Raw genomic sequence first — 13,364 nt, 5'->3', positions numbered from 1 at the left:
ACTTTGGGTAACGGCCGGTCATCCTAATGCCCTCTGGCCTGGCCCTCTATTTGAAAAGGATGGGGAGCGCCTCTAACTTACCAAAATACATTTATGAAATGATAATTTGATGAAAACGAGGGGGGTTGGTAAAGAATGATTCAGAAGACCATCAGGTTGCTGCCCTAATCCTATTTGAAATACACAGCTAACACTGATAAATTGGGTGCAGCTACTTTTCCTGAAATGATGATTCCATTATTTGCATTTATGATAGTGTTTGATAATTATGGTTTGCACTGTTGTTTAATTATATTCCATTTTTGTATTGATATATTCGTTCATTTCAATGCTTATGTAAACAGGGGTGGACTGGGAACCAAGAGGCCCTGGAAATAATTCTCTAAGTGGCCCCATATCACACTTTTTCAACAAGGCCAGCCCTTTTCCTCTGAGAAAATGTGGAAATACCACACAAAAGAGGCCCATGGTGCAGAGGCCCACCGTGAAATATCTAGAGTTCTTTATAGGCCAGTCCACCCCTGTATGTGAATATTAAGCTGTGTGCTACTCTTTAATGTTATGCTGAATTGTCTTAATTTTGCGTTTATACTATTGTTTATGAATATATCCCTACATAACTCCGTAGTATCAAGCATCATTTATCGTTTAAACATTTAGGTAAGCATGGGCGGCACCTCGGTGTATGGCAATATACAAAGGGCCTTATTACGAGCTTGGCAGTAGTGTTGCGACTCCTGGATGTTTTGCCACACTGCCACACTGCGAGTTTTCTTACTGAAACTCTTACCTGTGGGAATGGGCAGAGTCTACAATGATTTCTTATGGGAATTCAGGACAAACATGGCAGCCTCAGCACTTCATGCCTGCTTTTGTGTGGTGATAATTACAGCCACAGAACAACATTACTGTATGCGCTCATGACGTGGCCCCATGGAGTCCGACAGGACTCTGAAACGGTAATAACATGCAGGTCTGCATGACTTGGAAACATGGGGTCCTTTCCAGGTACGCGGTCACTGCAGCCAAACTCATCATTAGTCCCTATGTGCACAGATGCAAGTCAACCCCCAAACGAGCCCTGAAATGGACTCCTGCGTGCAGTCATTTTCGAATGAATCTCCCACTTTACAGCAACTATTACAGCGTAAAAGAATAGAATGATTACTGTAAGGCTGGCATTGTTCTGCAGAATAATACTCCACCCCTTAGGTGCCAAGGACGAGTATGCATAGACTTGCATAATAGCCTGGCACTGCACTGCTCTGGTCACACGGACAGCGCGTGTCAATCAGACGGCATTGCTTCACTGATAGGACAGAAGCTCTGTCCAGCTCTTCCGGAGTCCAGCAGAAATGCAATCGGAAATGGCCAGTGGTGGTGGGCGCATGAGCTGTCCTCACGCCATTGGCTGCTTGGTATTGAATTGCTTCATGCAGCGCAAGCCTTTATCAGGGACTACAGGAAACATTCCAATTCACTGTGCAGTCATTTAGAAACTTTTATTTCTAAGAGCAGAATGTATCCAGTAAGAAACAATAATATCAGTCCATTTAAAAAGAGCAGGGACCAAGCCATGCCAATGAATATAAGCGTTGGGTACAATGCAGTGGTAAGGACATAACCCGATCATGCTTTGCAAGAAAGTTCATCACCCATTCCACAGACACCAGTACTGGGGCATAATGTACCCCTACTAGACTTCCTAGAATTCCTTTGAGGATTGCAACACAGAAAGACACATCACACCCACCACGGAACAGCAACTCAGGGGGAAAGTAAGGCTTCGGAAGTAAGGGCTCAGGGGTCCTTATAGTGACATTAAGGGGCCATGCCATCAGGACCAGCAAGCGAGAGAGAAGCATCTATAATCCCTCATGAGGGAGAGGCAGAGCGCATTGCTGGTGAAGGCCTACCTGAAGCTCTGATAGCCCGGGTTGCCGCAGAGTGACCCATCTCCAGGGAGTGAATGAAAACCTCTGTCCTCTTCTCTCCGCTGTGAAACGTCAACTGTCAAGGAAAGAAAGGGAAGAGGGTGACACTAAGAAAACCTCTCAATGTAAAGTAAGCTTCCTTCGTCTCCTAGATGTCAGTATTACATGCATACTCAAATGTCGGTCCACTGTGGGCATCACAGTCTAACCAATCGCAGCACTCCAACGTCACTGGTGATTGCAAGATCCCCCCATGGGAAGGTGATAGATCACTAGGAGCCCCTTTGGGAAGGAGGTCTTGGATTCTGACCCTCCTTTTTTGAGCACGAGGGTGCGGCATTGCTGAGGACACTGGCCTAGCCCCACAGGGACAGACTAGAAGCTGGCAGCGGCTACTGCCATACCACCATTGGACAAGGACGGTATTGCGTTGTTTGCTCGACAGGAGTTTTTTAGATGGAATTTTTGCTGAAGAAATTACATTGAAAAGACTCATCAAAATATATAGGGGAGGGGTTAAAAGATGTGGGGAGGGGGTTGGAGGAGGGGTATAGCATAGGGACGGGGGGAGGGCTTGGGGTGGACCCCACAAAATAATTAAAAATAATTAGATCAGATTTTTCAATGGAATTATTACAGCAGAAATTCTATCGAAAAAACTCATATTGGCGAAATAACATAGAACTCCATGGACACTGGTAGAGCCCCATAACATCAGATTGAAAACTGGAATTGGATTACTAGTACAGTTTGATATCAATGAACAATAAGTAGTTCCCATTTTCCGGCACAGCATCACAGCGACAGACTGGACACTGGCATGGTATATTGGCACAGCATCATTGGACAGACTGGCAACTGGTCCTCTGTACTAGCTCAGCACCGCAGGGGAAGACTGGAAGTTGCCCTTGTATCCAGGCCCAACATCATAGGAGGAGACTTGGCGCCAGCATGTGATACTGCCTGGGAGTCCCTTGGAGGAGATCTGTGTTACGGATATAACATTCTCCGTCTATTCTGACACATGACCATAATGACAGACTTAAGCGATCCTTCGATACAGACACTGAATCACAGGAATAGAATAGAAACTGGCATTGCTTGCTGGCACAGCCTCCGGGATGCAGGCAGGAGGCTGGGCTTGGACACTAGCACCAGAGCATGGGAATACACTACACCCTAGCCACAGATATTGGCATGGCTTCCTGGCTAGAGGACACAGGCTGTCGTTGAATACCCTCTCAGGATCATAGGGATAGACTCGAAGCTCGCCCCGGATACTGGCACAGAAAGATGGTTACAGCCTGGAAGCTGATCGAGGATAATGAGCCAGCATTTCAGTTCCTGTTTGATCAGGACACTGGCAATACACAATAGAAGGTAACATGACGTGCTGCTACAGCATTATGTCATCAGAATGGATGGTGGCACTTGATACTAATTGAATTCATTAACACACTTTTTGTTTGTGAGGAGTGTGTGCTTGAGTGTGTTTGATGATCAGAGAATATGAGGGCTGCGGTTTTTCCCTGCAACCTAGATGGGTTGGCCTTGTTGCCTCTAGTTCAACAGAATGTGATCCATTGCGGAGGTTCTTGAACTGAAAATTGACCGCCTGCTGGGAAACAGAGGCGGATTGTGTTAGAACATCTAGGAATTAAGCCTTGTTGTTGAACCATTAAGGGTATTTTTCATGGATGCATTTGTTTATGAGGCACATGTGAGTGATGACTGCAATCCATGATAGGGATTTCAAGTTGGAGACCCATGACGTCATACCATGTACTAGTTTTGCTGCAGTCTTTGGTTTCACTTGTAAATATGACAATTGAAGTTTGTGCAGGTTGGGGTAGAGTTAATTGGAGCAATCGAGTCTAGAACTGATGGCGCTCCTGCTACTGCTTAGTGGTCCTCGGAGAATGTATCAGCAGACGTATTAAAGGTAAGGTGTGTCTTAATAGTTGTAGGTGGTGGGATGCCTGAACCACAGGACCTATCTGGGTTCATGGGTAATTTCAGAGACAAGGATGACTCCTAGGATTTTTAATGTTGATATTGGTATTGACCTGCTCAGAAGCAGCGTTGAACAGCGTGTGGCACAACTTATAACCAAGTTATGAATCTGATGTGAGATACTGGCACAGCATCATGGGTGCAGGATGGAAGCTGGAGGGGTCTTACTTAAACTATCTGGATTGAGAGCACGCATGGAAACCCCCTGGGTTTAGTAACTTATTAGAACATGTTATTAAAGAAGTCACACTTTATGGAACACTGGATCTCACCTCAGCTTGGTAGAGCTGTAAGAGCACCGGTCGTGTGGCGAATCGGCAGTAGTAGAGCATCATGTCAGCCAGGATTGGCAGTGGCTCCTTCACTCCTGCTGAAGACTCATGTTCTCGCTTGGTGGATTGCTGAGAAGTGGACAAGAACAACGTGAGCAAAGCGCATGGTGTTTATTTGCAGTATATCTGGCAGGATGCACGCATTGTGTTGGGAGGCTGTTCAAACCAGCTGGCATGGCACGGTTACGACCACATAGAGCATACACCCAAAAGGCAGCTTTGGAACTCCTCCCGGGTGTCAATTTGAAATGCTCTCACAATTCACCAATTTAACACATCTCTCAAAACATTGCTTTTTCAACAACACGCGACCAAGGACTAACTTCAATGGACACACATACCGACGCACCAACTTCAACTCAAAGGACTGCAAAGAAGCCAGCCCTTATGCTGGCTACCCACACTCTGTACATTGCTGAGCTGTTCTTGAGCTCGGTCCGTGCTTCCAACAAGAAAACAAATACAATATTTACTAAGTATCATTAGGACATTATGAGATATATTCCATAATGCATGTACCTTTGAAAAGGCTGGTAAGACATTGGCAGATTCAGTCACAAATTAGCCTGGCACAAAGGTGGCATTTCGCGGCAAGTACCAGACTTTCAGAGGAAATCACCATGGGCCTGTCTGTGACTAAAAGTGATTTTGAGAAATGTGTCGCTGACCCATAGTGGATACAAGAAGGAGAACAATTAAGCAATAGAACGCCAGACGGGTGATATTACCAGTCTGGTAACGTCCCGGGCTTCCGTAACAAGATCAAGCAAAGCAAGGGCTGTAACATAAGCCCGGGACATTACCAGATCGGCAATGCCCCCCCCCATCCGATGGCTCTATTGCTATTAGTATCCCAGCACGTTGTATCGGGGTAGTAATAGTTTACTTTCACCGAGTTGAGAAACGGCGTGTAATCCGTTTCTCAACTCGAGAAACACAAAAACCATGACCGCCATGAATCATAGTCCCTTTTCCCTTTCCATGGTAGCTATTTGCATAGTGGAGATGCCCCGGGAACAGTACATTTCTGGGGCCAGTGAGGGACAGAGCAGCACAGGTAAGTGGGGTGGGGCGAGAAGGGGAGAGGATATGTGGAAAAGGGGGCAGGGCAGTGGACACAGGGGGAGCTCACTTGCCTTCATTCCCGGCGAGGGAAGATGGCGCCCTCCTGCCCTGAGGTGGCAAGGAGTGGGGTCTTTCCTGATGTAGCAAAGTCCCCGTTCTGAGCGTCCTCATTGGCTGGGAGGCTGCCAATCCCCCTCACTGGGTACAAATTGCTAACAACAACACAAAGTGAGGCAAGGCATGCAATCCTGAAAGTTCTAACCACCATCACTCTATTTCACTCCCACCCCCTCACATATTTTCTAGGTGATATCCCCCACCCACCTTTAGAAGTCTACGACAAGGCCTCACTTCAAACACTTTCATCCACCCCAAGGGCTGAGCTAAAGATGACACAGGGGACTATGACTTCTCCAGGGAACCTGGATGAGAATGTTGGAGCCCTGGGGAGCAACTCTGTCATTCTCAGCAGGACCTGGAGCACAAGACACTAGTAAACCTGAATTTAAAATCATGAAACGTTTGGAAGACCTGCCCAGGGCAGTAGTCTAGAGCTTGGAAGTAGTGGTTGGGAATGCCTTCTTAGTAGGTTAGCAACTCTTCATGCTCCCATAATCTCAGATGTCTCCTTTAAGGGATACCCGTCAGTAGGGATTCCCTGAGCTCTGACACCACCTATACAAGCATTGCATTTCAAGATCTCAGGCTGTGGTATTGCCTCGATGTTAGAAAGCCTCCCAATTAATTATCCAAGATGAGCAAAGCAATCATAGTTTGTTTGGCCATGGAACCTAGGTAGACTATTACAGCACCACTCACGATGTGCTCCCCACCAAGCTCCTTACTTGTGTTAGGAGAGTTGATAAGATCTTTCAGACATGTGAGGCCTCAAACTGATGACAGATTCTTTTTACAAAAAGTGAATGATTCCTCTGTTAAAGCCCCCCCCCCCCCTCTTCTCTATCCACGTGCATCACAAATCAACTACTCTGTCTAGGGCAGCGGTGTTGCTAGGTCTGGAAAAGATCTGGGGCTACGCTCATTTGGGACGGTCGGGACTGGGTGCTAGCCAGCCTTTTTGGTTGTAACCCTTGAGCTGCTATCGGGGGCTACAACCAAAAGACCTGGGGCTATAGCTCCGTCACCCCCCCCCCCAGCAACGCCTCTGGTCTAGGGGCATGGCTTCCTCTACAGTTGCAATGGTTAACTCAAGCAATCAATCAGGACACAGTCGCCCACCTCACTTAATAGGCCCTACTCTTCTCCACATGTGTCTGTCTGTGTGTTGAGATCCACAGACTTGCTTCAACCTGCGGGTCAATGCTGTGTATCTCCATCAAATAACCAACGAGAGGTTTGGGATTTCAAACCTAGAATTGAGATTCAGGGTACAACCAGTGACCTCCTTTGCAAAAACTCAGTATTAAGTGTCCACATTCTTTTTTCTTAACATGCAGAAGCACTAACAGGAATCAATATTCCCACAGCATGCCACAGTGACACGATGCTTGCTGAGGCTGTTCTTCTGTTTCAGAGGGCAGAAGGCGGAGGGGGCATCCTACCTGGCAAAGAACCGTCGTCGAGAGATTCATCAGACCCAGAACATTGCGCTCGTACCACGGATCCAACACCCCGATATAGTGTGAGATATTATTTGTGCTCTCCTCCTCTTCGGTCTGGATAGAGTTCTGTGTGGAAAGAAACATATTTAGCGGCATTGCAGCGTGCACAGCAGCAAGGACACCACGCTACACTGACTGTTCCTACTGCGACAGCTGCTTGACGATGAAGCCTAGACGGTGCAGCAAGTGTAAGTAGAAGGCTCCTCCTTTCGAGCATCTTGATCACAGGTGAGCTTATTGCTTGAGAGACATCTGGGGCCACCAGACTTCCCAAATCAGTAGCTCTGGCAGGCTACCGACATAGAGGTAGGACAACAGAAGAAGCATGTGAAATGGAAACACCTTCAAGATCCAGTTTTAAAACTAAGAAAGTGTACGCATATTTACTGAAAAGGAAAATAATTGTCAAAGTAAACTTCATGCTGATACTCCCAAAAACCATCGAAAGGTTATTAGAGTCAGACGTAATGCAATCATGTATGCACCATCTGATACATTCAGATGTGGCATCTACTTCCACAGGGACTGTTAGGGTTCTTTTTTCTAAATTCCTCTGATGAGGAGTTCTTAGAGACCAACCAGAAACCCCTGACTCACCTCAAACCAGTTCCCATTTATTCAGTTACCCTTTGTGACTTCTGCACAGAGCCAGTGAAAGGTGATGGCCATATTGTGTCATTCCCATGCAAGCAAGATAACCAACAAAGCCAAGATGTCACAAAGACAAGGCTTAAACAATGAAGTAGCCACATTGGCCACTATCAAAACGTACTGGGCAACCTTGCAGTAAAAAGGCAAAGCGCGCAATATTGCACCATTTAAAAAATCACACACTGCCTCACCTAGATAAAAATAAAGTGGCGGACAGAGCCTCCGTGCGTGGTAGTCATTGAAGCTGGCAGGGCCACTCAATAATAGAATGGTAGAGTAACCTTGAAATGACAGAAATAAGGGCTGGCAGTGCCATTAAAAAATACAAGTGGCCTATAGGGTAAACCTGCACTGGTAACCAAAGGGGCTGGCAGTGCCATTGACGACATAGGGGCCCGGCAATGCCATTCGAGAATAGAAACTGAAGACAGGGTCCCCTACACTGAGAACCGTAGGGACTATCAATGTCCCAAAACATAATTTCCTTTGGACATGAGTAATAAAGGAACATCACTCACACAAAAGAGAGAATACAGCAAATATGCTGAGCGTCTCATTAAGGGAGGTTAAAAAGGTAGCGAAAAGAAATATCTTCCCTAACTGGGACATTTTGCAATAACCTATCACACTAGACCCTGCTGAACAAGGGCTAGTATCTGTTTCCAGACGGGTCGCCGAAGGCATCCTTTGGCACTGCAACAGTTTAAATGGAAAGCAGTTGCTTGTTTCCACAGGGACCTCTAGTGGCCGCCTATTGCACTACACCCTGATAAATCGCTGCTCTGGTGATTTATCAGGGGAGCTGGGACAGTGCAACCGGGCGCTGGATGGCATTGGGCAAGACAACGTGCCGGGATACTAATAGCAATAAATCCCTCTGACTGGGGTCTTTATCGGGGCAGGTAATGCCTGGTGCTCACATTAAATCCTTGCTTCATTTTGGCTTCTCATTGGCCAGAGCATTATCCCATTGGGGTTTATTGCTTAATTAAAACCTACTTTAATTGGGCACTGCATAGAATTCCAAACTTACATTCTGCAACATGCTTGGTACTGAGGTACGGGCTGGAAGATTTGAGTCTGCCCCCGTCCTGACATGACCCTGATCATGTAATTCAGGTGGAGGGCTGCGTAGACATTTAGCTATGGATGGCATTATGTAAACTAAGTTCTCATCCTTAGAAAAGGCCCCTTCATTGTATCTAGGGAGCACTGATGCAGTGTATGTGGAACTGCGTCTCGGTTGTCCAGGGAGAAATGGCGTTTAGATGTAAGCGTTGCTGTCATGTGTGGATATTGGGAGAAAAGGAACCATACATTATTATAAATCAGTTTGATTGGGGTTCAATACAAGTCAGACCAGGTAGCACTGCCGAGCAGGACATTTAGGCACGCGCCATACGGTGCCAGTTGTTTTGCCGCAGCTGCTTTGCCGAAGGTGAAGCCACGGCCAGCAGGACGCAGGGTCCTATAGGCGGAGGAATGTTTCGGTGCACCAATACAAAACACACTCTTGCGCTAAAACGGCCCACCACTGCCATCTAGTGGAAACAGAATTCCTCAATTCCCCAAAGGATAGGACAAGTTCTACAATTAGAGCAGAGGGCAGTGTCATGTTATCTGTGTTGTGTTCATTTATAGAGCCCTGAACGTGATTCAGAATCACTGTTCAGGCCTTGGGCAGGGGTGGACTGGGATCCAAAAGAGGCCCTGGAAATAATGCTCAAAGTGGCCCCATTTTAAGTATTTTCAACAAACCCAACCCTTTTCATATGGGAACATTTGAAAATAACATAAGTTACCACACAAAAGAGGCCCAGGGTGCAGAGGCCTACTGGAAATCTCCAGAGTTCCGTTTAGGCCAGTCCAGCCCTGGCCATGGGGGATGAAGACACCACTAGAGCAGAGCCCCCCTGAGAGCGGGGTTCCCGGCAGGACCGTTCCCTACCCAGGAGAAGATGCACATTCTGTTTGGGAGCAGGGGAATATTACGAGCAAAGTTTGTTTCATTCGATTCTCACAATCATTTAAACCCGAACTGCAGGGTATAGAATATGAAACTAGGTCTGTGCTGTGCAAAAGTGAAAAGTCACATTTCTGCCAGCCCGTGTGGCCTTTCCGAAGGTGACCAGTCTTGAAATCCATAAGAAAATAGGTCGGTGGAAGGTGGGGGATATTCCTACCTGGTCAGGGTAAAGGCAAACAGCTGATTTGGCTCTTTATTATTTAAAAATCTTTTATGGCACTCATTCGGCACGAGGGCCATTTACACATAGGCTGCAATGGAAGTGCTGACATTTAGCAGCTGCACCTAAATCACCATTGCACCTAATTAAGCCACATTGAGTTGGTTGTCGTGCCACTATGGGCACACTGCAAGGGGTTCTCTGGTCACAGTGATATGCCAAAACAGACAGCGTCAAAAGGCGTGTGCCGAAACAGGGCGCACCAATAGCACTTCACTTTTCCAGTAAAGACTGGTCCTACAGTGCCCCTGTGTGGCTGAGAGGAAGATTGCATATGTCTGCTCTGGGCCCTCAAGAACTGTTATTCACTGAGTGCCCAGCAGGTGGCACTGCTGATACCTCATCAGTGTGGGTCCACTCGCCATCTTCAAATAGCTGCAGCATGTGTATTCCCAATATGGGAATAACACTTCTGACATAGAGAGAATTTTAACTTTCATTCACAGCAGGTCAGCAAGCTGCTATTTCCCGTAACTCTACATGGTGTGAGGATTAGGTACTGGAACAACAACATAGGTACATCAAATCACAATCTCAGACCATGCCCCTGTACAAAGCTAGCACTACTGTCATGCTCTATCATTGGGAACAGGAAATCAGTGTATTGTCCAACCCTGCCATGAGAAGAGATGAGAGATGGAGAAATGAACTTACCATCTGCACCGAGGGCCGGTGATGAGAATCTGTAACCATGGAAGCATTTGTCAGTGATGCAGTTGAGTGTGTGCAGCTCCTTTTCACAGGTACGTAAAAGAACTGCAGGCGGAAGTACCTTGTCAGCAATGGGGTCTTGCTCTCCTGAAGCCTGGAAGAGAAGCACAAGATGCTCATGACGGTGGTCACTAGAGGAATTCCCAATACTCAGGTGTGCTGGTCTGGAAGAAATACCTGCAATTCTGGCTGTGGCATTTTTTCTCGAATGGCCTGTTTCAAGTTTGCCGGTGGGGGCCACGGATCTCACGACAGGCCTGGCCTGCTGGGAGTTCAGGCCCCGACCGGCAAATAAAGGCCTGAATCACTGGCACCATTACTGATGGTGCCGGTGAATCAGACAATCCCTTCCGATGAGAATTAGACTCCATGGAATGGGAACTTACTGGCTCTCCGCCATCTTTAATATCCTGGTAATACCGGGATATCAGGCGGCGGAGATGGTAAGGCAGGTTTGCTGGTATACCATTGGCGGGATACCAGCAAACCTTTAACGAGGGCGGCATCTGATAATGGAAGCATAACTATTAACAGGACATCTCACCTAAGAGGCCTTCCTTGATTTATTTTTATTAAAGTTAGATTCTTATTTATTTCAAAGTGATCGGCACACATCCGAGGCACTGAGTCCTACCCATAAAGTTACATCACACTGGGCTTCCTGAACCAACTCCCACATGCAAAACACTGCTTACAGACGCCAGTTCCTCCTGGTTCTGAACCTATCCTATCATCCTATCCCCACTAACACTCCCAGCCCTCCTCTCTTGCACAGCCACGTGACTGCCTGGAGACTGCCTTTGCGTGGCAGTGGTGCACGGTACAAATCAAAATAACATAACATAAGATGACAATTGAAAATAGCATGTAATAATAAATAGACAGGAGGTGGAGAGGGAACACAATGCATATTTACATTGGTTTTATGGTAATATGCTTTAACATGAAATATGGTAACAACATCAATTAATTTAAGAAAAGCAAGCATTCACATCATAGTGAAAATCAACTTTGGCCCAACGTGATGGCGAAGACATGAAAGAAGCAACTAAAATGAGTTGCTTCCAGAGTGAAGGATCGCGGCAGCGGCATTATACACTATGACGACGCTGTGGCAGATCGTGGTGCTTTAGCTTTCTTTGTCTTTTGTCTTGTACGATAATCTTTCCATCATGGCAGCTTGCACATGTTTCTTGGCCAGCTAATTCTCTACTCACATATTACATTCAGACCTCCAAAATCTCAAGAGGCCTTTTTTTTTTCGATAACATGAGGACCATTGTAAATTAAAACATTTGGCACATTGACGGAGCACAAAAAGTGGGCGAGGTCATTGAGTAGACAAGAGATTGTGGGGCAAAATCTCAGAGCTCAGGATCATGGCCAGCTTGGGTTCAACCTTCCTTCAATAACTTGCCTTTTCTCCTCCCCATTTCTTTCTATTTCTCCTTTGATGTTTTTCTGCCTCTGTTCTGGGCCCTGCTAGAGTGGGGAATCCGGTGGCACCCCACAAGGAGTAGTGAAGAAAGGACCCTTCTGAACTAACTAAAGGCAGCGTGGCTCCTCCCATCAAATGTGGTGGACAAGCTAAGCATGACCGTCAGAAGAGGGCGATGTTGATATGCCACTGCCAAGATGTCATCCCAACATCCCAGATGGACTGTTCCATGAGCTCTTGAGACATTAATGTTGGTGCAGACAGGACTGCAACTGGGCCATTGCTACCGTCTCCATTCCTTTGGACACCTCCGGGAACTGTGTGAGGATTCTAAAGGTAGCTGGAAGATTTCTTCAGCAGAAGGCATATAAGGGTAGAGCGCGACACCAGCGGAAAAGCTGGCATTTATTAAGAGTGTGATGCAACTGGACAATAGAGCAGGATACAGGCACACCTGCTCCAGTAAAGACACAACACTTTGGCTTTCTGGTACTAGCACTTATGTTTTTTGGCTGTTGGCACTTTTTAAATGCATAAAGATAGATAGATAGATAGATAGATAGATAGATAGATAGATAGATAGATAGATAGATAGATAGATAGATAGATAAAGCTGAAGAATGGAGCCCTATCTTTGTTGGCGCCGGGTGCCAAATGTTTACACTAGATACGTTGGTGCATCTAGACGCACCGACGTATCCAGTGAAAGATATTGGCACCCAGTGTCAATAAAGACGGGCGGCTTTCTTCTACTTTTACACAATCATACGGCACTATGGGCGCATTGTCCCACAGGAACCCTGGACTTGTCAGCAGGAGGCACCATAGAACTCGATAAAAGGTCAGCGCAGTGACCCGTTCTTTCCTTTATGCTCTCGCCACTACCTTCACTAGATAGGTAAAGCTGCCACAACAGCCAATCAGGGACAAGGTCAATCTCGCAATTAGAGGTTTTCGCCTGTGTTATAAGACCCTCAATGTTGGGGGGTGGCAGTTGCTAACAAGTACAACCTGGCCGAAGAGTGAAAGACAACAGATCAGACAGTACATAAGATGTCAGAGTAGAGGCAACCTGCCGATGAGTCACATCGAGGCTGAGGTTAATATTTGTGATTGTTTTGATGAAGAAAATAGTGATTGTTTCACAGCCAGTGGATCTGTGGCAGGAAAGCATGCCCAAGCCATGCTGAGTCTATTAAAAAGCTTAAAGAGTGGCTGACTTGTATTGGTGGCAGTGTCAATTTTGCTACCCCAAAATTATTTTATTGCATTTCAAATAATGTTATAACAATTTAAAGACTGGATATAAGTCTAATTATTTTAAGGTTTTTAATGTTTAAGCCACTGATGCA

General features: G+C 46.3%; 1 protein-coding gene across 3 annotated transcripts in view; it reads right to left on the bottom strand.

Annotated features, from left to right (window-relative positions):
* Positions 1-13,364, bottom strand: part of PIK3R5 (phosphoinositide-3-kinase regulatory subunit 5) — a 518,653-nt gene that overhangs the window by 84,585 nt on the left and 420,704 nt on the right. For all 3 annotated transcript variants that reach the window (XM_069654585.1, XM_069654582.1, XM_069654583.1), the window contains exons 11-14: positions 10,518-10,668; positions 6,907-7,032; positions 4,220-4,348; positions 1,917-2,010 (exon numbers count right to left, since the gene is read on the bottom strand). In XM_069654585.1, the coding sequence (XP_069510686.1) occupies positions 1,917-2,010; positions 4,220-4,348; positions 6,907-7,032; positions 10,518-10,668 (500 nt within the window). The remainder of the gene's footprint in view (positions 1-1,916; positions 2,011-4,219; positions 4,349-6,906; positions 7,033-10,517; positions 10,669-13,364) is intronic.

This window comes from Ambystoma mexicanum, chromosome 3q (genome assembly GCF_040938575.1).
Source record: "Ambystoma mexicanum isolate Mex_15411 chromosome 3q, UKY_AmexF1_1, whole genome shotgun sequence".
Lineage (NCBI taxonomy): Eukaryota > Metazoa > Chordata > Amphibia > Caudata > Ambystomatidae > Ambystoma > Ambystoma mexicanum.
This window is presented reverse-complemented; position numbering and strand designations above follow the sequence as displayed.